Source organism: Saccostrea echinata, unplaced genomic scaffold, assembly GCF_033153115.1.
Source record: "Saccostrea echinata isolate AGI-Se365-2 ecotype Australia unplaced genomic scaffold, CSIRO_AGI_Sech_v1 ptg000033l, whole genome shotgun sequence".
Taxonomy (NCBI): Eukaryota; Metazoa; Mollusca; class Bivalvia; order Ostreida; family Ostreidae; genus Saccostrea; species Saccostrea echinata.
The window spans coordinates 10,514,283-10,540,754 of record NW_026889782.1 but is presented as its reverse complement, the minus strand read 5'-3'; the positions used below and the strand labels follow the sequence as shown (position 1 = coordinate 10,540,754).

Sequence of the window (26,472 nt, the reverse complement as noted above, 5' to 3'; positions counted from 1 at the left end):
ATTTAACAGTAATTGAACAATCAATTAGGGTATCACGAAATATTCTGATGGGTGACGATCGATCGAGTTCACGCTAGCGAATGAGTTCATACCCATCAGAATATCACGTGATACACTGGCGGATTTAAAGGGATGCCCAGGGGGCCCGGGCCCCACCTTTTGTGTCCAAAATATACATAAGATTTAATATATATATTTTTTGTGTGGCTGTGGACCACTACTCCGACCCAACTGGTCGCCCCCCCCCCTTTCAAGATTCCTTGATCCGCCATTGTTCAGATACCCCAAATAATTGTTCAGTAAGGAACTTGTATCATGTCAATCATCGACCAAATGACCTTTTGATTTAATTCCACCTAAATTGACAATATTTTTCGCCTCATTTTCATTTTACTTGCTAAGTGACAAGATGGATATATCAATTTAGCAAAAGCCCCACATTTCCGGACCCATTCGAAATTCATGCTATACCTTATGAATGTGGTATTACGTATATATCTTTGAAGTAATTGTAAGTGCAATAATTTCTTAAGGTATCATCGTGCCGCTACATGACGTCTGACCCCCGGAATTAAACTTTGCTCTTGTAAACTTTTAAAGGTTCATCTAGGAACAATATTTGAAAATGTAAATATTTGAATGTATACATTTTTCTAATCTATTCTTACTTTATACCAAGTTATGTGGTCAATTTGTATATCTATCTTTAATTTAAAAGAAAAAAAAAACAAAACAAAAAAAACCCTATCGAATGCGTCTAGGAACGAATCAACAAGTCATCAAAACACGTGAGTGTCATGTGACAATTATAGCGGATGATAAAAAAAACATTTAAACAGAACGACCAGGAAACAGTGTCTGATCGCTGGTTTTAAACACTTAATACATAGGTCAAAAAGGTAATTCCCCTGTATTAATGCATATAATCAAACTTTCTTTTTAGGATAGCTGTTATGGTTTCGAATTTCCTCATCTTATATTCATAATGTTGCATGTTCATACCCCCCCCCTTTTGTGTATTTTTTGTTTTAGCTTTTGCTTGTTTGATACTTGTTTCTTAGGGAGAGGGGGTTTCAATACCATAAGTCATTTGTAAAATAGTTTATTATTCGATATGGTTCATTTCTATTAATTTTATGTCTATTAAATAATACAATTTAGGTTAAACCTTGTATCTTAGAGGTGTCTGTAAACAGGAACATATTTTTTTTCTCACTTATCCATATTTCTTGATTATCAGTATAATCAAAGAAAAAGTCATATTCCATTTCGAGAAAATCTAAATTTACATATTCACAATATTAAGTCTAACCTGTCATGTGATTATGAACACATGATGGCTTAACACTTAACTCTTCAATATCAGAAACTAAACTAAATTGCTAAGGTGAGAGGAACACGGAGAAAAAAAAATTGACGTGGCACTGTAGGGAAAATTATTGTCAAAGAGATGTGAAAAACAGTTGAAAGAAAACTAGCATTTGAAATTATGACACAGTAAAAAATAGTTTCTTAGGCCTGGCAGTATTTATATAAAATACTATATTCTGAATGGTCACATGCATGCCTCAAAGGTAGTACTTATTTATTTAGATACATGGTGGGGTCTGGCCAATCTATAAGCATCCCCTGTGAGAAGATCCCCATCTATGTATTTTTTTTATTCTAGGGAAGATGTCAATCATCACATATAACCTTTTTGGTATTCTGTGCCTGACACCTCTGATTACAGCCAGGAGTGGATTTAGGGGGATGTTTCCTGACAAATACCCACCAATGCTGCACAATGGAATAGACCCAGGCAGTCCACTATTCTTGACTCCGTATGTGGAGAAGGGACAGTTTGATATGGGTAAGAGTCAGACAGTAGTATATTTAACATTCTCTAAGCATAAAGAAGGGACAGTTTGATATATTTAGCATCCACTTTTCTGGACTCTGTACAATTATGTACATGTACATAGAAAAGGGACAGTTTGCAGGCACGTAGCTAGGCATACGCAAGTATGCAAGTGCTTCCACATCATTTTCACAAAAAAAAAAAAAATAATAATAATAATAATAAAACAAAAATTAAATCCCATCATAAATCAGGCAATACTTTTTCTTCTTTATCTATAATTTCATGATGAGGAAATAAGCATTTTAAACGTTGAAACTCAGATTATTTTGATGAAACTCTCTTTCTGGATACTCGACATTAAGTGACAGAAATGCTGAAAATTCACCCCCAAACCCCCTGTCTTGATTTGCTTCCACATTAACACCCCCTACATGTAGCTATGCCCCTGGTTTGATATGGGGCCAAAATAAAATTATTGTTTGTTTGGAATTGCCTCCCACCTCACTGAAATGACCCCTCCTGGAAAAATTTTACTGACCGAAAATAAGAAGATTTTATTTTATTCAATCAGTTCTTGGCCTGTTACCACATGTGCCACCCAATCACTTAATAAGTGTAGGATGAAATATATGGAGATAACGAACAGTATTCAAGCTCAAAAGTCCATTATACAATACAAAATAGGAGCAGAGCAAACATGGACCTCCAAACATCAGAGATGGGATCAGGATCTAAGCAAAACTGGGTTCGTGGTTGATGGGAGATACCCTTATAAAAAGGCAGAAAATAGTGTGTTCATTCCTTATTGAGATTTTTATCATCAATTTTTAATTTAACTTTAATGTTGAAGAAAAAAAATAATTTCCCTCCCTCCCTACTGGGTCTGAAACCTCCCAGGTGGCAATTCCAAACAAGCAATTTTTTAAGGATGGCATGGGTAGGATGGCAATATAATGTCAGTACAGTATCCTGGGAATTTATTCTTATACTAGTATAATTAAAATTTATATAAATTGAACAATAACCAGAAACTTGAAAATTTCGTCTTTCTTATAAATATAATATTACTATCTCACAAAAAATAATGTGTTATCTGATTCAGTATTCGAGATTGAGTATTGAATCTTCTGTTTAATAAATATTACATTTTCTTTGATTTTCCCTTGCCCCTGTCTTCTAGTAACACAGTGTCATAGACTGTGACATCATAGCTGAGTGGTTGAGATGTCATAACTGAGCTATTGTGAGATTGATAACATTGTAAACATGGACTTCTACAATATATTTGGAGAAGCTTTGACAGTTTAAATCTCTGTATAGATGGTTTATTTACTCTATCTTATAACAGGCTAGAGAGTATTTTTACAACAGTCTTCATGAAGGGAAGGAAAATCAAGAATTTTGTTACACTTTTGATATTCTTTCACACTGTGACAAAATATCACTTTTGTACAATAAATAAATTACGGTATTTCACTGTGGAAAGTGTAATAAATGTAACAATTTTTAGTCTATTAATAAGGAATCAGTTAACATTAACTTTTATTTTCAGCTCAGAAGCTAAGTAAAGTGGGACCTCTAGAAGGAACCAATCTAGAGAGCTTTGCAGGATTTTTCACGGTTAATAAAACCACAAATAGCAATATGTTCTTCTGGTTTTTTCCTGCTCAGGTAAGAACCAAAGGAAATGTAATGCAAATGTAATAAAATATCAATAGTATAGGCAAGACCATTTACAATGTAATCTTAATGTAATAAAAATTAATAATTAATGTTTTAATTATTTGCAGTGTACATGAATTTGTGCCATACTTGTCTATAGAACATTATTTCCTTTAACTGAAAAGTAAACAATGTCATACTGATCCTAAATAGACCAGTGGTTTCCCCTTTGTGGGTGGAGTGAAAAGCCCTTGTTGGGGGACAAGGGTGTGAAGTCCCCATTGATTGAACTATATGGAGAGCTCTCATGTCACATGAAATTTGAGTTTTTAGCATCTTCCTACACTCTTGGTTAAGAATTTTGAAACTGTATAGTACTGGGAAATTTTTGCCCCTGTTTTATTTTCACTCTTTTCACCCTAATCACTGGTGAGCAAATTGAAAACAAGTGGAATTCATAGAATACAGTACAATTTTTGAAACATAACTGTGACTGGGCAAAACTGTCCGTTTGAAAGGGCGAAAAAAACATGGGATGAAAATAACCCTGTATACATTAGATAATTAAGACTGAGATTTCCGTCGATTTTAGACAAACCCAGAGACAGCACCAGTGGTACTCTGGTTACAAGGTGGCCCCGGTGGCTCCTCCCTGTTTGGACTGTTTGTGGAAAATGGGCCAATCATGGTGGACAAAAATATCAAGTGTAAGTTTACATGGGATAAATTGATGTTACTCATTTTGTTATGTCATTTTCTGGAATCAACAGATTTTTTTATTTGAGGTAATACTTTGTAATACCAATGATAAATTGTGAATTGAGGAGTGACGAAAAAGTCTCAGCCAGAGTAATTGAGGGTAATACTATGTCTTTAATGAATAAAGATGCAGATACATTTACATAAGCAAAGTCATTTTATAAGTAACCTTAACCTGATCTCACAGATGTGTTCAGCTAGTTTTTTTTTTTTTTTTTTATGAAGAGTGGGGCATAAAAATATATGTAGGGATCTCTTACCAATGTAGGTTGTTACATGTAGATTGAATTACACAGGTGACTGTATAATTTTGTGTGTATTGAAATTTGTTCTCAATTTCAGTGAGCAACAGAAAAGTGACATGGAACACAAAGTACTCCATGCTGTACATTGACAACCCTGTAAGTGTGTCTGTGTGTGAAATATAGCCTAATCATATGTCTGTATCAAGTTCACTGTTAACAATATATATTAACTAAAGGACTGTCTTTTAGTAGCAAGTATAAATTTAAAATGTTAAAACGTCAGGTGCCTGTGGATCAAACATAAAAGTTATAAAAAATCAAAAGGTTTGAGGGGAGTAATGTAATTGACATTTGGAACTTGATTTCCTAGAAGTTTATTTCAGTATGCTAATATTCTGCTTACATAGGTTGGGACAGGTTTTAGTTTCACAGGAAAAGATGAGGGATACGCCACTAATGAACAGGATGTTGCAAGAGATTTATACAGGTATTATGAATCTTTTAATAACTTGAGTTGAAATTACAAGGTACATGTACATGTATATGAACTAGTCTAAAAAAATGTCTTAGAGATGTAAAAGTTGAAGATAACAAACAGTGATCAAGCTCATAAATCATGTAAAAATCATAAATCGTGAATTGGGCAAAAACACTGACCCCTTGAAACACCAGAGGTGGGATCAGGTGCCTAGGAGGAGTAAGCGTCCCCTGTCAACTCGTCACACCCACCACGAACCATTTGTATTGATCAGGTATGCAGAGTACTCTGTTGTCAAATTAATTATAAAAGCAATGGTTTAACAATTGGTATGGAACATGTCAGATACATAATTTTATCAAAATATACAGTGGAGTCCATTTGACAAAAGTAGTAGTCTAGTCTCTGAATCTCAGTCTCAGTCTAAACAGGTCTGACCCATTCAAGGTATCCAAGCGTTTGATGTTGGACTGTATCTCAAAGATTTTACTTGGTCGCAATGAGTTTGAGTTAGCTAGGTTTGAATATAAATATGGCCATTATGTGAAGATGAATTATGAGATTTTTCTGCTTATGGTGTTTAATTTACAGCTGCCTGACACAATTCTTCCAAGTTTTTCACCAGTTCCAGAAAAATGATTTTTATGCCACAGGAGAGGTACATTTATATATGAACTTTTACATGTAATTAAAAGCATTTCTTATCATTCATTGACACTTTATCAAGCAGGTCAAAAGCCCCCCCCCCATTACTAAGGTTTGCCACCTCAGTAATAGCCTCTGTTGACATGTTTATTTTTGCATGTCAAGGAATGTCTTAGTTCTCTTTGGTTGCCTCCCCCCCACCCTCCTTTCCAACCACAAACTGAACTTTTCTTTTTGCCTGTAATTCATGTTTCACTTTAATTTATGTACCTATGTATAAATGCAAGTCGTTTCAAGCATGCTTAATTTTTCCTGTCCTAATTATCCAATTTTTTCCCACAACTATTTAATCCAGTATTGATTTTTCTAGCTTGATAAATGTGTTGATGATTTACTTACAGTCTTACGCTGGTAAATATGTCCCTGCCATTTCATACAAAATTCACATGGAAAATCCAAGTGCAAAGACCAAAATCAACTTCAAAGGCATGGCAATTGGTGATGGTCTCTGTGACCCTGAAACAGTAAGTAGATCAGCTGCAATTGTACTGTAGATGTGGTTATATTGACAGCTTACAAAATTATTAATTACCTTTCTTTAAAAATTTGGCCAGTGGAAACATAGACAGTCTAATATATAGCTGCTTAGATATCTATATATATAACAATGATGAGAAAATTTCGAATTGAAAAAAAATGATGATCATTGTAATTTAGTTTTAATTTACATTTATATACATATGACTTGATCTTTAAGAGTGAAAAGCTAAAATTTTTAAATAAGAAAGTTATTCTTAAGGAAGCTTGATAAACAGCCAGGAATGACATGTTCTGATTGGCTACATAGCCTGTGATGCCATTTCAGATGTCATTTTATGCAGTTTTAAAAATTTATATGCACTTAGTTATATTTTCTTTATGAAATGCATTAATAACAAGGATACTGTAAACCTTTATTCAGGTACGAGAATATTCCCAAGTATTGCAACCTAGTTTAACTCTTGAATAAATAATCGCAGCGGACCAATTATTTTGCTTTGTATTTGTAGAGAAAGTTTCCTCAGTAGTGAAAAATAATTGTTGCGGATTGATTTCAAAACTGACGATCGTCAATAAGAATGACGTGAATAATAGTTGGTTTTCAGTACATGAATATATGAGTCTTCAGCAAATATTGTAGGTCTAACTTTAAAAATTTTTACTGTTGTCAATTTTATGGATGATTTTTTCATCCCTTTTCAATACGGTATTTTTTGGTTTAAGCTTGTTTATTGTAACTTATATGGTATTTTTGGTTTTAGCTTGTTTACTATAACATATACAGTATTTTTTGGTTTTAGCTTGTTTATTGTAACATATACAGTATTTTTTGGTTTAAGCTTGTTTATTTTGACAATACATTATAGAACACGTACAGTATATTTATTTACCTTTCAAACAGATGATGGGTCAATATGCTACATTCATGTACAGTATTGGTTTACTAGACGAGAAACAGAGAGCCTACTTCCAAGACATGACAGATAAAGCTACTGTTTACATCAGAGGGAAAAACTTTAAAGCAGCTTTTGATGTAAGTCAACCTAGTTAGAAAAAAGATTTATTTCACTCCCTTATTTACATGTACCATAATATAGACTTTTTTTGTCTGTCTGTTAGCATAAAAGTCTTGACTGCACAAGACAGTTCAGTTGCACCCAATGAAAATCTAAGAGATTTTGTGCTTAGAAAAGCATGCATTATTACACTGTAATTTTTTATAATATAGGAATATCATGTGGAGGTGTCCTAATGGGGCAAATATCCCTCCTTAATATGAAACTTCTTAAACTCTCTCCTCAAGGCTTTTTATCTTTCTGTTCACTCCGATAGAATTTTGTTTAAGACTTATTATTTTTTGAAATAAAAAAAAAAAATGATTTATGATTAAAATGCACACAGATTCCACATACCTTGCAGGGCAAAATGTGACAGAAATGGCAATTTCACAATTTTATAAAAGAATCATAACATTCCGTTAATTTTATCCCATTGAGAGTCGTCTCTCTTTTGTCAGGGTTGATGAACCTTAAATTAACCTTGTGCATAACTTCTAAATCGTGGTTATAGGGCCAGACCTGGGGTCAATTACTTTGAAATGTTATGCATTAATTACAATTACTTTGAAATTTTTTCCATTACTATTACCATTACCATTACTCTCATTCAGAAAAGTAATTAATTAAATTACAATTACTTCGTTAAAGTAATCAATTACACTACAGATTACATTTTATAAGAGAAAAACACAAATTTTATATCTATACTTTTCACACTTTGTGCTCGGTTAATGTGCTTTCCCTCAGGTCTATAAGTCAGAGTGGTTTTGAATTTTGGATTCATTTATCATGTTCTTGTTGTTTACTAATCTACAGTTGACAAAAAAGTGGATCAGAACACTTTCAATGTTGTAGTTTTGTTCAGTCTCTGATGTTAGTTCCTCGTTTTTTTTTTTTTTTTTTTTTAAAAGCATTCTGAAAGTATTGCATTAGCAATACCAGTCCCCTACTGGCAAGTGTAATCTGATTCCCATCAAAAATTGAAAATGACATAATTCTGTCAAAATCATTGAAGCGGAATCTGTATCTGTATTTGTACATTGTAGAATCCAGTTATGGCTTTTTTACAACGGTAGAGAGAGCGCCGGATATTACTGGCGTCGATGTTGCTGTAGGGCGGTCTTAAATTCCTCTACAGTTTTTGCATGCACGACTGAGTCCGGTAGTTGATTCCAATGAATGCACATGTCCACAAAAAAATGAGTGTTGATATTGTGGTGTTCTACTGGTTGGTATGACTAAGCATTTGCGGTTGTTACACATGTGTTTCTGGATTATATTTGTTGTATGATGGTCCTTGAAATGTCTTGGTTTAATTTGGCGCTTGGGTTTGGCTTTTGTTATGAATGAGTGAGGCGGTAGTGACGGCACCATCCCCTCAACCACTTTGTACATGAGTATAAGTCTCAGGCTTGTTCTTCTTTCCTCCAGGGTGTCAATGTCGAGGCTCTTTCTCATAGATGTTATTGCTCCCAGGTTCCTGTTGCTGTAGTCCTTTTTAATAAATCTGATGGCTCTATTTTGTATCTTTTCTAATTTATCTATATCCCCTTTGAGGTATGGATTCCAGATACATGTAGTAGCTCCATATTCCATGATGGATCTAACAAGGGATATATATGCGGTTTTTCTGCATTGCTCTGGGACATTTCAGAGATTCCTTCTTAAGAAGCCTAAGGTGGTGTTTGCTTTCTTACTGATGTTATTTATGTGCAGACTCCATTTGAGATCATTGGAAATTTCAAGTCCAAGGTACGGGTTGTTTTGTACTTCTTGGAGGATGTGGTTGTTAAGTTGGTATAATTTTGTTGTTTTCTGGTTTATTGACATAATGTAGCACTTTTTAGCATTGAATCTCATGCCCCACTTATTTGCCAAGTCTTCTAGATTGTTCAAATCATTTTGTAGTAATTTTTGGTCCTTGCTGCTGTTGATGGTTCTATTTTAAAGGCAATCATCGGCAAATAAGCTTACTGATGAGTTTACGGCATCTGGTAGGTCGTTAATGTGGCATAAGAACATTATCATGCTGAGGACTGTACCCTGCGGCACTCCCGAGTCTACTGATGTTTCTTCAGACTCTATTCCTTCTACTATTGTTTTCATTTTCCTTGTTGTTAGGAAGTTGTTAAGCCAAGTGTGAAGTGCCCCTTGGATGCCATATTGATGTAGTTTATGGAGTAATTTGTCATGAGGTACGGTGTCAAAGGCCTTTGAAAAATCTAGGATGGCAACGTCAACTTGATGTGACTTGTCGTGTTCTGTGAGGAAGTCATTAAGCATTGTTAGGAGTTGTGTCTCACATGAGTATCCTGATCTAAAGCCATGATTTAAGTTAGTGAGTATGTTGTTTGTTTCCAGGTGTTTCATGATATGCCTGCAAATGATGTGTTCTAGGATCTTACATGTGACTGAGGTAAGAGAGACTGTCCTGTAGTTTCCGGGAAGGTGTTTATCTCCCTTTTTAAAGATACTAGATATATTTGCATCCCTCCAGTCTTTTGGTAACTCCCCAGTGTTGATCGATTTTTGCAGGATGATTTTCAAGATTGGTGCCAAATTGGTTGCACATTCTTGTAGTATGTGGTTTGGTATGTTATCAGGAAAAGATGCTTTGGATGGATTTACCTGCTTTAACAACTTCTCTAGGCCATTCAGGTCAATTTTAATTGATGTTATAGTGTGTCTGGACTTGATTCTTGTGTCTGGCATATCTCCTTTTGATGATTTTGTGAAGATAGATTTGAATTGATTGAGTAGTATTTCTGCCTTCCCTTTGCTGTCGTTTACCAAAGTTGTTCCTTTTTTGAGTGGTGCTATTCCATTTGAATCTTGCCTCTTTGATTTAACATACTTCCAGAATGGTTTGTTGTTACTGTTCTGGAGTCCTTCAAATATGTTAGAATTGACATATTCCCACTCCGCTCTTCTTAGTGATCTTTTGCATTCTTTCTGGTATGCTTTGTAGTTGGACCATTTTTTGGTTTTTCTGGCCTGGTTGTAAAGCCTTTGTTTCCGTCTAAGCATTTTCTTGTGTTTGTGTTTTATCCATGGGATGTTATTCCTTGATCTTATTTCTTTGTTTGGTATGTTTATGTCCATTGTCTTGAAGACTTATATTTTGAATGTTGACCATAGCTGTTGTACTGAGTCATTTCTTTTGTTGTTATCGTCTATTGTTGTTTGGAGTTCCTCTAGATCTTTGTTTATATTACTCCGGTTTGCCTTACTGTATATATAGCATTTTCTAGTTGGTGTACAATTGTAGTGTACCTTTGTGTCCATATCTGTAATTATGATGTCATGATCCGATATGCCTGGTACATTTATAGATGATTTTACTAAAGTTGGATTTGAGACAAAAACCAGGTCCAGAAGGTGATCTTCTCTAGTTGGATGTTCATGTATTTGTGTGAGATTGTTCGCGCTCATGATGTCGGCGAGTTCTTGTTGTATTTCTCTGTCTGGTCCCTTTGCTGTTTGTAAGTTCCAGTTTATATCTGGGCAGTTGAAGTCTCCTGTGATTATTTTGTTTGTGGTGTTGTTATCGTCTATTATTTCTAATGACTTCTTTAATTCGTCCAAGTGTTTCTGTTCTCTGTGTGGTATATAAAATGAGCCAATGAGTAGGTCCTTGCTGTTCTTTACTTTGATTTTTACCCACTGCATTTCTCCTTCTGTTATGAATTCTGGTTTTTCGATTGATGTTATAGATTTTTCTACGAGGATGAAGACACCCCCTCCTAGTGTACCTCTGTCGTTTCTTTATACATTGTATTCTGGTGGGAATATTTTGCTGGATTTAATTGCGTTCTTTGATGGATTTTGTCCTGGTTTTACCCCTTTAAGCCAGGATTCTGTCCCACATACTATATCTGGTTTTAAATAATGTATAGCTGTTTCGAATTTTTCTTTTTTATCTTTTATGCTTCGGCAGTTGATAGTCGTAATTCGTAGATTTTTTTAGGTGGAACATCGTAGGGATTGCTGTCCATTCTGGATTTTGTAGAATTATGGTTGGTATGACTGTTGTTATTCTTTCCCAGGCCATTTTATTTGTTCATTGGACTGCTTGCTCGTAATGGGCTAAAAACTGATTTTACAGAGTCGATGGGTTAAATCTAGTACCGTGAGTCCTTAGTATATGTTTGATTGTTCTATTTCATAACTTCTAAAAGTGAAAGTGTTGACATTAATGCTTTCACATTTGCAACATAGCCATTGTACGTTTGAGCGCTCGAGAAGCTCATAATCATGGGTACATAATTCTATACACGATTTATGATGTCAGATGTCACATGCATCACAACATACCACTTGGCATTTCCAGGTCACAGGTAATTTACATAGGCCACATGGGAAAATGCTTTAGTTGTTTGGTCCAGGGTTTAATTCGATGTCCCCGGATAGTATGATTATCAAAAGTGTCAGGTTTGTCGCTTTATTGTTTCTGAGCGGGATGTATATTGGTCTTCTTCCCATCATATTCATTTTAGTGTTCATAAGTTGGTATGTGGTTTATTGGTAATTCCATGATTTGACATGGTGTTCAGTGTTGCTTATGGTAAAATGGAGTAGTAGGAGTAGAGTCAGTGCAAACATGAAGAACCAGTATAGCGCGGAAAAACCCGTACTGATGGATCTGTTTACACTGTCTCGTTACTTACCACTCGGTGTTTCCCAGCAATCTCTCTTAATTTGTTCTGATATCTTTTTCAACCAGACTGTGGATAGCAATGGGCCTGGGTGAATTCCGTCCACGTAGAGGTTGAAGTTGTGGCGCTTTATTGTTTTCAATTTACGACCATCTCCTACTTTGACCTTTTTGTTGGTTTGCAGGTCAGATGTGAATTCTGGAGAGTATGATCCTAGTGTTTTGTTAATTTCTCTGACTTCTTTGTTTAGGTTGTATATCTGATTTGCTAGGGCTACATCTTGATCGTCAAATGTGTCTGGGTCCTTGTGTCCTTTCCCTTTGTTCCATTTTTTGATTGAATAAATGGGTGTGTTTAAGATGGTTAGTTTTGAGCTTGGGTATTGTTTGATAATTTCTGATATTTCTCTGTATTTTTGGAGATTTTTTGTATTTTGTCTTCACTGTTGTTTCTAAGACTGATGTACTTTTTGTTTTTGCTTGTGAGGTCGCACGTTCCTATCCAAACATATAACCAGATGTCTCCGTGGTTTACAATACTTTTTGCGAATGAAATGCAAACTTAATCTATAACTAATCAAGATAAAGTCACATACCAAAAATCAGCTCGATATCTGCTAGGGTTTAGAAAAAAATGTGGAAAACGGTTAAAAATTGAAAAGGTCGTAATTCCGTCAAAAATCAATGAAGCAGAACGAAATGCAAACTTGAACTGTAACTCATCAAAGTACACTCACATACCAAAAATCAGCTTAATATCTGCAAGCATTTAGGAAAAAGTGCTGAAAATCAAGTGGAACGAACTGACAGACAGACAGAGGGACAGCTATATGGACGGACAGACGCAGAAGAAACTTATTGTCCCTCCAGTTTCATTGTTAGGGGACTAATAAATGATAAACATTTCATACTATATGTTTTATGTAAAGTGATATTTAATTAACAGATAATACTGTAATTGTAAAACCAGTATGTTTTAATAATTTAATGGATTAATTAGCACTTGTAATTAGCTGGTCAGGCATAATCAATGAAGCTATAAATTTAAAACAACCAAAGGTGATAATTACCACTACCCCAGGTCTGTATAGGGCTTTCATATTTCACATTAATAATATGTATTCCTTGTGACAAAACCTTTCTTAGGGTACCAACATTTTTTTTTACCTCATGACCTTAGAGTTTGACCTAATTACGGTAATCGTTTAACTTGGCCATAATTTCTGAGCAGTTTATACTAGGGCAAAATTTAACCTTGGCCAAAAGCTGCTATACAAGGGCATCATTGTTTCACAAAGGCATCTTATTTTTACTTAAAGCTCAATTGAAAGTCAGTGTAACTAATACAGCTTTTTAGCTCACCTGAGCTGAAAGCTCAAGTGAGCTTTTCTGATCACCCGTTGTCCGTCGTCCGTCCGTCTGTAAACTTTTCATATTTTGGACTTCTTCTCAAGAACCACTGGGCCAATTTTAACCAAACTTGGTACAAAGCAACCTTGGGTGAAGGGGAGTTTAAATTTTTAAATGAAGGGCCAAGTCCCCTTCAAAGGGGAGATAATCAAGAAAATACAAAAATTGGGCGGGGTCATTAAAAAATCTTCTTCTCAAGAACCACTGGGCCAGAAAAGCTGAAACTTATGTGGAAGCATGCTGGGGTAGTGTAGATTCTAAATTGTTCAAATCATGACCCCCGGGGGTAGGGCGGGGCCACAATAGGGAATCCAAGTTTTACATTGAAATATGTAGGAAAAATCTTTAAAAATCTTCTTCTCAAGAACCACTGGGCCTGAAAAGCTGAAACTTATGTGGAAGCATGCTGGGGTAGTGTAGATTCTAAATTGTTCAAATCATGACCCCCAGAGTAGGGCGGGGCCACAATAGGGAATCCAAGTTTAACATTGAAATATATAGGAAAAATCTTTAAAAATCTTCTTCTCAAGAACCACTGGACCTGAAAAGCTGAAACTTATGTGGAAGCATCCTGGGGTAGTGTAGGTTCTAAATTGTTCAAATCATGACCCCCGGGGATAGGGCGGGGCCACAATAGGGAATCCAAGTTTTACATTGAAATATATAGGAAAAATCTTTAAAAATCTTCTTCTCAAGAACCACTGGGCCAGATAAGCTGAAACTTACTTGGAAGCATCCTGGGGTAGTGTAGATTCCAATTTTTCAAATCGTGACCCCTGGGGATAGGGCGGGGCCACAATAAGTACTACCGGGGGGGGGGGGGGGGGAGAAATCAGGTGAAAAACAGCAAGGCCAAAGTTACTCAGGTGAGCACTGTGGCCCATGGGCCTCTTGTTAAAATATTTAATGAAAATTTGCATTCTTCACTTTTTAGATCATTAGTCAACTTATTTTGGGTGGCACAAAGTCGTATTTCTACAACAATACAAACATTGGCGACAATTTCAATTTTTTACGTACAAAGGTAAGGTAAATCTGCTTGAATTTTGCTTTCTTTTCTATTTATAGATATTTGACATGCTTTTGAACGGCGACCTAACTCCAAATGCGCCATACTTTTACAATGTTTCTAACATACATAACTACTACAACTTCTTACTGACAGAGGTAATTACAAAATAGGCCATCTTTAAAAAAATGTTTGTTACCCTCCCCTGACTGACTTGCTAAAAATGGCCCAACTCAAAACTTTTTTAACCTCCAGGAAGCAATTATTTTTTTTATGCATTGCAGAAAATAGATTTTGAAAATTCTGCATTGAAATTGAAATTTTCTAGGAAAACAAAATTTCTAACCCACCTACCGACCCAATTTTTTCATCCTTAGTCAGGAGAGGGCAAACAAACATTTTTTTTTAAAGTTGGCCTTTTGCAAATCTTTTTAAGGCTCATAGTCCTGTTCAATTATATAAAATTTTGCTTTAACTGTATTGATTTTTCCAAAGAAATATAATTTTTAATTGAAATGCATGCAAATTCAGCATATCCTGCCAGCCAAAATTGGACAGAAATGGCCAATTACCTTGACTATTATGTAAAAAATTAATAGTCATCTGAATCAGATTTATCTCTTATATCGGGGGGGGGGGGGGGGGGGGGGGGGGGGGGGGTCAATAAATCTGAATTATAGGAAGTAAATTTTTTACAATTAATCTTTTTCTTTTTAAAGGTCATAAGGTAAAACTTTTAAAGGAAACTTTATGTAGTGATGTTGATAGCACTCTGTTGTAACGCAAGCACTTCTCAGAATTTGTTTTGTGTTTGATTTGCCAGCTTTTTTCAGTAAATTAAAAAAAAAAATTAATCTGTTTTTGGTTGAATTTTCATTTCTTCTTCTGAAACAGTTATGCATATTGAAAAGTAATGATCTTCTGAATCATCACTTTGAAGAAGATCTGAATGCTTATGCTTGTCTAATTTTCTTCTTTTCAATAAACTGCTTACAAAATAAGTTGCAGGATATTGTGTGTTCCAATTACACCTTGAAGCCAGATGCTTCATTTGCTTCATTTCAACTCTTGAACGTATTATTCTTTTTTGTCTGTATTTCATATGCATATTAGTAAATAATGTGAGGAAGATCTTATCGTTTTTGAAGGTCATGACAGAAAGGTCAAGATCTATTGAAAATTCAAACTTTATATATGAAAGATAACATAGAGTTCAATTAAAATGCAAGTAATTATCATAAATGAAAACAGTACCTACAGATTCATATTAAGTTGAAAGTCAGGTTAAAGTTCATATAGTATAGTTCATCTTCAGGGATCGAGCCTCTTTGACAATGAATTTTTAGGGGAAGGAGGCCCTGTCCCTACTGGATGTATCACTTTCATTAATCAGCTTTGGATTTGTATGGTGTATGTGTGTGTTGGGGAAGGGGGGGGGGTCAGAGTAAAAAAAAAAAGAGAGAAATGAGAGGGGGGCAATGGAAGTGTAGCATCTCCATGTTCACTCACTGCTTCATTTTAATCCTAGTAGCAATATTATTCAGTTTTCTTCTTGTAGGAGCCAGAAGAGTTTAATTATTATGGAAATTACGTCGCCAAACCTGAAGTCCGTGCAGCCATCCATGTTGGTAATCTGACGTATAACAGTGGTACCCAGGTAGAGATGCATCTCATTAATGATGTCATGGATACTGTCAAACCGTGGATCGTCACCATTATGGAGAATTATAAGGTTAAGCTTCATTGTGAATTTTTTTCGGTCACCTGTGTTATTCAGGTGACCTATCATTTGTTTTCAACCTGTCTACATGTATCAACATTCAAAATTTTCAGCTTTTACTCAGAAACAGCCTAATTAATTTCAATCATTACAATTTATGAGCAGTTTTAATACAAGTTATGAGCAGAAACAACAAGGACTTCTGAAAACTCATGTGGGAACACTTGCCATTGAGAATTAAGCATCCCCTGTAAACCGGTCCCCTACCATGAACTCCTTGTCATGGTTGGGTAATGGGAAAATCAGAAGACAATTTAGTGTGTTCATTAGTTCACTGAAAATAATGGCCTAACAATTTGAACGAAAAATGTCAGTCAACTTAATGACAGATTGTATTTGCAAACAAGGTCATGGCATCCATCATAGAATTTGTGAAATTTTGACTTTAAACGAAATCATTGAGGGAAAAAAAATGTGTGTATATGGTTACCCGATTGATCCTTATTTTATGTGCTGATCTAAATAATTTTGCATGTTTCTTTAAAACTCTTGGCCAATTTAAACCAAACTTACTACAAAGCATCCCTGTGTGTAGGGGATTTATGTTTGTTCAAAGAAGTGCTATGCCCTCTTTCAAGGTGAGATAATAAGGATTTAGTTAAAATTTAATGCTTCTCAATACCCACTGGGCAAGTAAAGATGAAACTTATGTGAAAGTTTCATTACATAGTGTAGATTGAAGTTTGTTCAAATCATGACCCGGTCTAAGGTGAGGCTACATCCTCAGGTAGTGTCGATTCATTCTTGTCCATATCATGACCCCTGAGGTAAGGTTGGGCCTCACTTGTAGATCAAAATTTTACTAAGGGATACATAGGAGAAATCTGTAAAAATATTTTAATGTCATGATTAGCCATATAAATATGGAAGCATCTTCAGTTAATGTAGATTCAAGTTTGTTCAAATCGTGACCCCCTTACCCGGTCCTCCAGGGGTAGGGTGAGACCACATATATTCTAACTTTCAATACTGAACTGATTTCTAATTTTCAGGTGAGTGATGGGGCACATGGGCCTCTTTTTATGAGCTTTTTATAGTAAAGAAACATATTTTTTAGGGCTACACTGTAAACATATAGAAAAAATCGTTAGGAACTTAAACAAAAAAGCCTTATGGGGGGTTACTGGGGTAGAGATGGTCTGTACTGCAAATGAGAGGGGGTTGGTTACTATGAAATCCCCCCCCCCCTCCCTGATACTACAAGTCTGAAGGAATAAAGCATTACTGCATTCCAAGCATAATTTATAGTTTTACTTTATCAGGTTATGTTTTACAATGGTCAGTTGGATATCATTATTCCTGTTCCGATGACCGAGTATTTCCTTCTGTCCATTGATTGGTCAGGGAAGGACATGTACCGGACCACTGACAGGTTAATCTGGAGGATAAACCCCAACGACAAGGAGGTGGCAGGCTACGTCAGACAGGTCAAGAATTTCTATCAGGTAAACCTTATTTATTAATAAGTTTAAGTAAAAAGTTCAAGTTTAAATATAACCAAATGTGATGGGTGTAAATGTGTAGGTAAAGAAGTGAAATACAACCTTGTAGTCTGAGAAAAATCTTGAGCTTGGTTATCTGTGAGAGCAATTGAACGCTAAAATTAAACAAAAATACAAAAAGCCAGATGTCAAGGTTTAGTTGTAAATCAGTGAGTCACCTACATGTGTCTCTGCATGTCGAAAGACTTTCTGTCGAAAAAAATTCTTAATAAAACAGAATTATACAAATTTTTGATGATTAGAAATGTTTGAAATTATTACATATGGTTCTCTCATCCTGGTGTAGACTTGACTTTTAGTAGACTTTAATTTTATCACGATTGTATACATGTATATATTACAGTTGAATTTCAGTATCTCAATGATCAAGTATTGATAATATCTCAAAATTTATGGATATGAGGAAATGACTTGGAAGTTCTGTATTATAATCCCGTATCTCAAAACCTTTGGACATCCCTCAGTTTCTCCTTTGAACCCCATTGATTTTGAGATAAAGAAGTTTGACTGAAGTGTATAGGTGTATTTAAAGTGAGTCCTTGTTTAATATCCATATTTTACAGGTGATTGTACGAAATGCCGGACATATCCTACCGTACGACCAACCAGAGAGGGGCTACGACATGATACAAAGATTTATAGAAAATAAGACTTTCTAAACAAATATATATCCATAATATTATACATTTTTGTATCTATCTATTTTTTCTTACTTTTACTACTTAAAATTAAAAAAAACTATATTAATAATACTTGCAACATTTCCACTACATATTTAGTTTTGATCCAGTCTCTCTCTCTCTCTCTCTCTCTCTCTCTCTGAATTGTTGATGAGAACTTTTCTCTGTTATTTTACAGTCATGTCTCTATTGTTATTGTTACAATTCATGAGAAATTCTTTTTATGCCCCCCTTCGAAGAAGGAAGGGCATATTGCTTTTGCTGCTGTCTCTTGGTCGATCTGTCGGTCCATCAGTAGTTTCCGTTCATTTTCTTAGCAGAGGTTGCACATACTGAAATGAAATTTGGTATACAGATTAATCAAAAAGTTTTGTTTGAGTATGATCGAGCAATTTTTGACAGAGTTATGCCCCTTGGACCTGGAAAAAGGGGGGGGGGGGGCATAAGTGTTTCACAATCATCTCTTGTTTTAAGGTTAAATATCATCATCAGGCCATCCCCTATAAGGATAACTAATCGTTCCTTCAAGCTTACGATATCGTAAAACGTATCAAAACCATTGAAATGCATCATTCCATCTGTTTCTACTCTCAACATCGAATTTAAAACTTCTTAATAAAAAAAATCGATTTGCATTCGAGTTTGCTATATATTACTTAGGTTGAAGTGCTATGACCATCTGATAAGAGAGAGAACTCTCACTTGGTTAAATGACATGCAGTTATTCCTTTATAAAATTTTAAGTTAGCAGGTCATTTTGACCCGCAAGGTTTGCTGAGATTGTGTGGATTTTCTCAATCTAAATATTTCTTTAAGAAGATCATTAGCGTTTAAAGGTTAAGTTTATGAGTGAACAGAGAAATGGTGACCTTAATATATTTTTTTCAACCTAGACATGAGATAATTGAGATATTTTGATGTTTGCTGTAAGTAATGATTTATAAAATTTATGGGAGCCAGCCATTTCCTACACTCTATAGAGAATCAATCCTTTATATGAATTTTCTGGGTATTGGTGTGCTAGCTGATATGGATTTTATATGTAGTGATATGCTTATTGATATGGATTTTCTTGGTATTGATGTGCCAGCTGATATGGATTTTCTTGGTATTGATGTGCTCAGCTGGTTTGAGTTTTTGAGTATCATTAATGTTCTAGCTGAGACGGATTTTCTGGGTATTGATGTGCTAACTGATATAGATTTCCTGGGTATTGATATGCTAGCTAAATAAAGGTTTTCACCTCTATTCATTTTTATTAAAATTTAATTTGTTTTAGCTCATTGATTTATCCAAAAGTCTAATTTATGAATTTAAATTCTAATGATTTCAGCATGCCTTGCAGAGGAAAATTTGACAAATAATGTTGTAAAGAAAAAAAAATCATCCAAATATGAGTTATCTCGCTTATCAGAGAATAAGTGAATCTTAATGTCATGTGAACTTATTGCTTTTGTTTATATTTGTTTAATAATACATTTTAAAAAGAAGGGTCGGTTATCTTTACTTTTACCTGAAATAGCATGTTTAACCCTTGACTAAGTGGAATTTGTGTCAGTGTAAATTTCATAATTCAAAGTTCAAAAGTTTAGACAAGCGATTGATAAACAGTTAACCATGAGATCAATCTTCACTGCTCTCAAAAGAAATAAAACAGTCGTTTGAACTATAAAAAAAAAATGTTTATTTTTTTTAGATTTATTTTTTTAAATTGATTTTCAAATAAAAATGTCTTTCATGAAAACCCGAATTGTAAGTATGTATGATATAAGGTACACCATCCTATTCCAATTCTGTGTACAATGCCTATATAAAAAAAAACCGTAGATAGAAATTTCATTAGGGGGAGGGTGACGAAGAAAATTTAACCCCCAAAAAGGACATAAATGTATGCTGAAGAGAAAAAAAATATCCACAGGCGGGAAAAGACGGCAGTTGTCAGGGTAAAGGACTTCAGCAGACAGAAAAAAAGGAATTCAGCAGACAGGAAAAAATGTGTTCTATAGTTTAGTGGGGGATGCCTAGTGCATACTTCCGGTTCCTACGGGCCTGTAAATTCATGTAACTTACGGGTATGTTCAATATAAGACATTACCCAGTAATTAACACATTACACCGTTTAAAGTTAGAAGAAGTAAATACAAGGGAACCAATACAACACGGCAGTAGAGGGAGGTTTATAACGCTCCCCTTTTTTTTTTTTAATTTTGGGCAATTTTATTTAATTTTTGCTGGCCCCCGTTTTTTGTACCACATGTGCTCCTGGAATACGTTTATAGTTATTTATAGAACCGTGCTTGACCTCACAGTCTTCCATTATGAATGTATTATTCAGTAAAAGATGCACAGTTTTAAATTCGCAGTGATGTCGTCGCGAAAAGAAAAGATTTTGTTTCATAAAAGTCCATTTCTTATCTAGAAAAACGATTCAATCGGTATAAAAGTCCAATTCGTTGTAAACGTTTTTCACTTAGCATGTTATCAAACAACATGCATTTTTCAGTTGTTCGAATAAATCTGAAGAGGGGTGAAGTGGTACATTGTAACCACTTAAGTTTGAAGGACCGTTATGAAACGTCGCATTTATCAGCAGATTATGAAAGACTTTATCAGAAGGTCGGGACATTTTATGAAAGAAAGGATTAATTCTGAAAACAAGTGTTATTCGCTGAATTGGAAAAGTCACTACTCTGAAACATGAAAGGTATAGGAAATTGTAAAATTTTTACCTCAAGTGTCTTTTCTGATCACCCGTTGTCCGTCGTCCGTCCTCTAGCTGTCCGTCTGTCCGTCCTTCTGTAAACTTCTCACATTTTCAGCTTCTTCTCAAGAACCACTGGGCAAAGCATTTTTGGGTAAAGGGGAGTTTAGATTATTAAAATAAAGGGCCAAACCCCTTTCAAAGGGGGGGGGGGGATAATCAAGAAAAGACAAAAATTGGGTAGGGTCATTAAGATATCTTCTTCTCAAGAACCACTGGGCCAGAAAAGCTGAAAATTATGTTGAAATATTCTAGGGTAGTGTAAATTTTAAATTGTTCAAATCATGACCCCCCGAGGGTAGAGCGGGGCCACAATAGGGAATCCAAGTTTTACATTGAAATATGTAGTAAAAAATTTTAAAAATCTTCTTCTCAAGAACCACTGGGCCAGAAAAGCTGAAACTTATGTGGAAGCATTCTGAGGTAGTGTAAATTCTAATTGTTTAAATCATGACCCCCGGGGATAGGGCGGGACCACAATAGGGAATCCAGGCTTTACATTGAAATATGTAGAAAAATCTTTAAAAATCTTCTCAAGAACCACTGGGCCGGAAAAGCTGAAACTTATGTGGAAGGAATCTGGGGTAGTGTAGATTCTAAATTGTTCAAATCATGACCCCCAGGAGTAGGGCGGGGTCACACTAGGGAATCCAAGTTTTACATTAAAATATGTAGTAAAAATCTTCCTCTCAAGAACCACTGGACTAGAAAAGCTGAAACTTATGTGGAACATTCTGGGGTGTTGAAGATTTTAAATTGTTCCAATCATGACCCTTGTAAGTAGGGCGGGGCCACAAAAGGGAATGCAATTTTCACATTGAAATTCATAGGAAAAATCTTTAAAAATCTTCTCAAGAACCACTCTGCCAGAAAAGCTGAAACATAAGTGGAAGCATCCGGAGGTAGTGTAGATTCTAATTGTTCAAATCATGACCCCTGGGGGTAGGGCGGGGCCACAATAAGTACTACAAGTTGGAAATCACGTGAAAAACAGTAAGATCAAAGTTACTCAAGTGAGCGTTGTGGCCCATGGGCCTCTTGTTGAAATTATTTAAGGTAAATTTGTTACATATTAATGGTTATATCTACCAATAAAGTAGGAAATTGACAAACTAAGTTCAACTTTCCCCCACAACATGCATGATACCTTAACCTTTTTATAAATTGAACTACGTTCCCTTAGGTCTTAATATAAACATATCTTTATGATCATGGCAAGTACATTGATTCATCTAATGTACATTTTTACATTTGAAAAAAAAAAAAAAAAAAAAAAAAAAAAAAACCGCACGCATCAGTTAAAACTCACTTTATATTAATTTTCTGTAATGCATTATAGGACAGTCTCTGAGTGTCCTTTGTTAAAAAAAAAACAAGAAAAAAAATATGAAAAAGAATATAGGCATCAACTTATCATTCAGTCAGTATAACCTTTTTCAACACATAAACATGAACATTAAACAAAGCATTTTTTTTTTACAATTCTATAAATAATTTCTATTTGTACAGATGGAGGCATTTCAAATAAGAAATGAAATGACGATTATTTTAATATTTCTCTTTCTCTTTTAATTCGTATGCTAGGATTGTTACGTTTTCCTTTTGATTTTTATGTTCCATCTTTTTGGTCTTTTCGGGAATTAAGTTCTCTAATGCTTTTCCTTTCGTCTCCGGAAGTAAGACACAGAACACCGCTGAAATCAGCATGCATCCGCCACATATATAGTACATCACACCAGGAATAGTTTTACTCTGAGAAAAAAATACACATATTTAAAAAAAGAAAAAATTTATGCAAAACATAATTGATCGAATTCTTGTAGGCATTGCTTTGATTTTCTTGCCATTAATGATATTTCATATTCATAATTTTACGATTGATGTATATTAAAAATCCTCCAAATTAAGACTGAATTTGTTTGGATTACTCACAATGTGGACTATTTGAGGGGCGACCATTGCACCAATCCTGGCGGATGAATTTGCCATACCATACCCAATATTTCTAAAATGTATGAAATAAAAATCTCATTCTGAATGGGGAAATGGTTTTTAAACTTCCCACTGTAGGCCTAGAAGTTTGTCTATTTTTCACTTTAAATGCTTTTTTTTACCTATATCAATTTTTATATTTCCTTATGTTTCTTTCAAGGGTATACCTAACTACTGTGGGGTAACTCTCCGTGGTGAAGATAATAAGTGCCGCCCATCCGGCGGACACGCCCATTTTAGAAATGAGGGCGGCGATATTAATAATCTCTCCGGACTGCGGTGGATCTACAGGAAAAATGAAAAGTTATAACCGCACGTCTAAACGTTTAGATTTATAAATGAAAAAAAAAAAAAATGACATTTTTGATATTTGTAAGAATTTCAAGTAGGCTTTTTTTTTTTTTGTTCTGTCACCATTTAACAGCATATAAATCTAAATACAGACAGAGAAAGAAAGAGAGATGAATTAGCATAAAAAATTAAGGTATATGTTATCACTTAAACATGTAAACTTTTGATCGTACTCCAAAAGGAATGTGGGCGCATTTATACGATAGCTGACCTATAATTTGCACTGTCCCGACGGTAGCCCCGCCTACTGCTGCAATTATGAAAAACAGGAAGCAAGTCCACCGTCTTCCAATACTGCAATAGAAAAAATCAAAGAATACAAGAGACAAAACCCGGCCGTTATTATTGTATTCCTTCTTTGTGTAAATATAGAGTAAATCACGTCAATGCTGAATATCTATAATCAATGGCACAGGACCAGTTTACCAATTGTTTAAGAACCACGTGATTAAAGTGGCGGGAATCTCCACGGCACTGAGAAGAAACATGTTGAGGTAGAGACTTCCCGAGAGCTGCTCCACTCCGAAAGAAATGGCGTAGTAAGCATATCCACAGGCCACCCTGATAAAAAAAAAAAAAGAGAAATTCTTGTGTCAAAAAAAAGCTTCTGGATAAAAATTCTTTTCTTTTTAATATAGCTCCAGCGTACTGATATACGACCGTGGTTTTCAAAAGAAATAAAGTGATAATATTTAGTAGATCTAAATATATGGCTTTGACATACTTGTATATCGTAAGGGAATCAACTTACCAACTTGTCCATAATAGAAAAGAGTTCTTCAGAAGCCTCCTGTTTTTAAAGATGTCAATCACTGTGTGGTTCTTGTGTTTCTTTTGACCTTTTTCTTCTTCAGTAATGTCATAAAGTCTTTTTATACAGGCCTTTGGAGGTTCTCGGTTGTTTATGGTAGCTATACGTTTAATGGCATTCTCTGCTTCTGTAAACTTATTGTTAGCCATAGACCATCGGAAACTTTCTGGAATTATGCTACAAAAATACACAAAGACTATTATAAACCAAAAAAAATATTCAAACTATAAAAAATAGAGTGTATGTTCAGCTCATATAATGTTCAGAAATATAAATATACGGGTGTATATATATTTGCCTTTAAAGGCAACAATGTGAATTTAAACAAGTACTGTAAATTAAACAAAATGTGTTCCAAAGCGCTTATAGATATGAATTCATTTAAGCAGTGTGTCTTCATGTTCACTTCACCAATGCTAAGTAATATTTTCTTTAATCAACACGAGAAAGCACATTAATGAATGAAAATAAGTCGCCAAAATTCGAATTCTGCTATAATGTTCACGTATAGTAGTCACTTGTCTTTTCAAACTTACAAAATTCCAAGGAGAAATGGTGCTGTGACGATAGCTGTGGCGAAGTGAAGGTACGCCCAGTCATGCAGCCACCAGGAAAATAGTCCATAAAAGGCGGCAAACGTCGCCCATGCAGGAATAGCGGAAATCATAGAGCGCCATCTCATGGGTACAAATTCGGTTGTAAAACTGTAGAAAGTTGTCAGATACATTCCACAACCGAACCCTATCAAAAATCTGAAAACCGTAAACATTTCCCAGGACACGGAGAACCCTGCACCTACGTTGCAGACAGTTAAAGCGAAAATGGAGAGAAAAAAGGTTGGTTTTCTTCCAATGGAGTCCGCCATTTGTCCAGCAATTGGGGAACTGACTAAAAGACCCGCCATTTGTATTGTGGTTGTGAAAGACGTAATCCAATCGCTGTCACAAACTAGCTCAAACTAAAATGAAACCATTGAAAAGATAAACTTACAAGAGAGGATAAGTTATGAAATGATTTAGACGAAATGAAAAAAAAGATTGGCATCCCTTTGCGCGGCTAAATATATTTATATATTGTGCAACTTATCACTTGTTCACTAAACGTGCATATCTTGCACATTTTCTTACCTCGCTGACAACAGTATTCATTTCAGACGAAAATCTTTTAGATGCACATGAACCTGTCATATTAGCCGGGGGTTCACATTTCTTGAACAGCTCTGAAGTTGAAGAGTTCGTCTCTGATGTTGCATTATATGATGACGTCATCTTGGAAATATTGCACCACCAATCTGGCGTGGCACCACCAAACGTCATCATAAGCATGCTCCACGTGACCGTGATCTTCGTCCCAAACAGGATGAGAATCAAAATCCATTGAAACTTTCCAAATCCGCCGCACTCCTTGACGATGTCCTCGAGTAGCTCGCTGATGGCATCCATTTTGGATCAAATATAATTCCAGGATTATCTAGTGTAGGTGATAGATTTTACGCTATAACTAATACGAATTATGAGATGTGATGTGGTTCTACTCTTTTGGGAGAATAGGTTTTTATTTTTCTTTTTTAAATAACCAAATTTCTGATTTTGACAGGGCAACAAATATCTAGAAGTGTGCTTGATTCTTGACCTATTTCATTATACTCTGACCTTATCAAACCAGTTTCTATAGATATATGCATGAGATCTCCAGAATCAGATGTATATATGTTTGTTCTTAGTTCTCGTAAAATCAAAATATAATAAGAAAGTCTTGTAACTAGGTGGCACTGAATTGACAGATGGCATATTTTTATCTAGCATAAAGTTTTCTATCAAAGTGTAAATATTGAACTGGATTTGAGTAAAACTTTCGTGAAAATACAACGTACATCATTATATTTCAGTTATTCGTTTGCATATACCACTTGATTTTTTTTCTAAAAACTTTTCATAACAAATATATAAATGTGTATAGGGTAAAAGTACTTTTGGTTTAATGCCACGAACAGAAATGCCTTATGCTGACAAAATATTAATCAGCTCTCGGGGCAAGATCTAGACATCATCCCCAAAACTTTCTTTTTCCTTAATATTTTTACGGAGAAGTATGTTAGTAATGTTGATGCCCGAGTGTCTGTTAGCTGCGTGTACGCATTTGTGTGTGTGTGTGTGTGTGTGTTGGGGGGAGGGGTGAGATACGTCAAAAAATAAAAAAAATAATTATCGTAAATAAAGATCTTTTTGTGATATGTTAGTTTATTGTGTTGCAATGCCTTTTCCATGTATCTACCTAGTTTTACATAATGAA

General features: G+C 35.0%; 2 protein-coding genes across 3 annotated transcripts; one reads left to right on the top strand and one right to left on the bottom strand.

The window, feature by feature from the left end:
* The first annotated feature begins 820 nt into the window (after positions 1-820).
* On the top strand, positions 821-18,900 carry LOC133198979 (probable serine carboxypeptidase CPVL). 2 transcript variants are annotated; one of them, XM_061334874.1, is made up of 13 exons: positions 821-899; positions 1,670-1,852; positions 3,396-3,514; positions 4,098-4,212; positions 4,607-4,665; positions 4,917-4,996; positions 5,579-5,645; positions 6,034-6,156; positions 7,074-7,205; positions 14,363-14,461; positions 15,862-16,035; positions 17,346-17,528; positions 18,149-18,900. In XM_061334874.1, the coding sequence occupies exons 2-13, from the start codon at positions 1,675-1,677 to the stop codon at positions 18,242-18,244; spliced, it is 1,425 nt and encodes a 474-aa protein (XP_061190858.1). In that variant the 5' UTR covers positions 821-899; positions 1,670-1,674; the 3' UTR covers positions 18,245-18,900. The 2 variants fall into 2 exon arrangements, with proteins under 2 accessions (XP_061190858.1, XP_061190859.1); XM_061334875.1 differs by lacking the exon at positions 14,363-14,461 and adding an exon at positions 14,229-14,318.
* Positions 18,901-22,320: 3,420 nt separating this feature from the next.
* Positions 22,321-25,780, bottom strand: LOC133198652 (solute carrier family 22 member 4-like). The gene is made up of 8 exons (XM_061334691.1): positions 25,308-25,780; positions 24,717-25,138; positions 24,121-24,357; positions 23,796-23,930; positions 23,581-23,663; positions 23,186-23,303; positions 22,959-23,031; positions 22,321-22,778 (listed from the first exon to the last, which is right to left on the bottom strand). Exons 1-8 carry the CDS (start codon positions 25,620-25,622, stop codon positions 22,575-22,577), a joined length of 1,587 nt encoding a protein of 528 aa, XP_061190675.1. The 5' UTR covers positions 25,623-25,780; the 3' UTR covers positions 22,321-22,574.
* Between the last annotated feature and the right edge of the window lie 692 nt (positions 25,781-26,472).

Coding starts and splice junctions, on each gene's coding strand:
- LOC133198979 (XM_061334874.1), top strand. CDS start 1,675: ATGTCAATCATCACATATAACCTTTTTGGTATTCTGTGCCTGACACCT. Junction 14,462..15,861: donor ACAACTTCTTACTGACAGAG/GTAATTACAAAA, acceptor TTCTTCTTGTAG/GAGCCAGAAGAGTTTAATTA. Junction 16,036..17,345: donor CCATTATGGAGAATTATAAG/GTTAAGCTTCAT, acceptor TTACTTTATCAG/GTTATGTTTTACAATGGTCA.
- LOC133198652 (XM_061334691.1), bottom strand. CDS start 25,622: ATGGATGCCATCAGCGAGCTACTCGAGGACATCGTCAAGGAGTGCGGC. Junction 23,664..23,795: donor ACGTGGTTCTTAAACAATTG/GTAAACTGGTCC, acceptor TTTCTATTGCAG/TATTGGAAGACGGTGGACTT. Junction 22,779..22,958: donor CCCCTCAAATAGTCCACATT/GTGAGTAATCCA, acceptor TTTTTTTCTCAG/AGTAAAACTATTCCTGGTGT.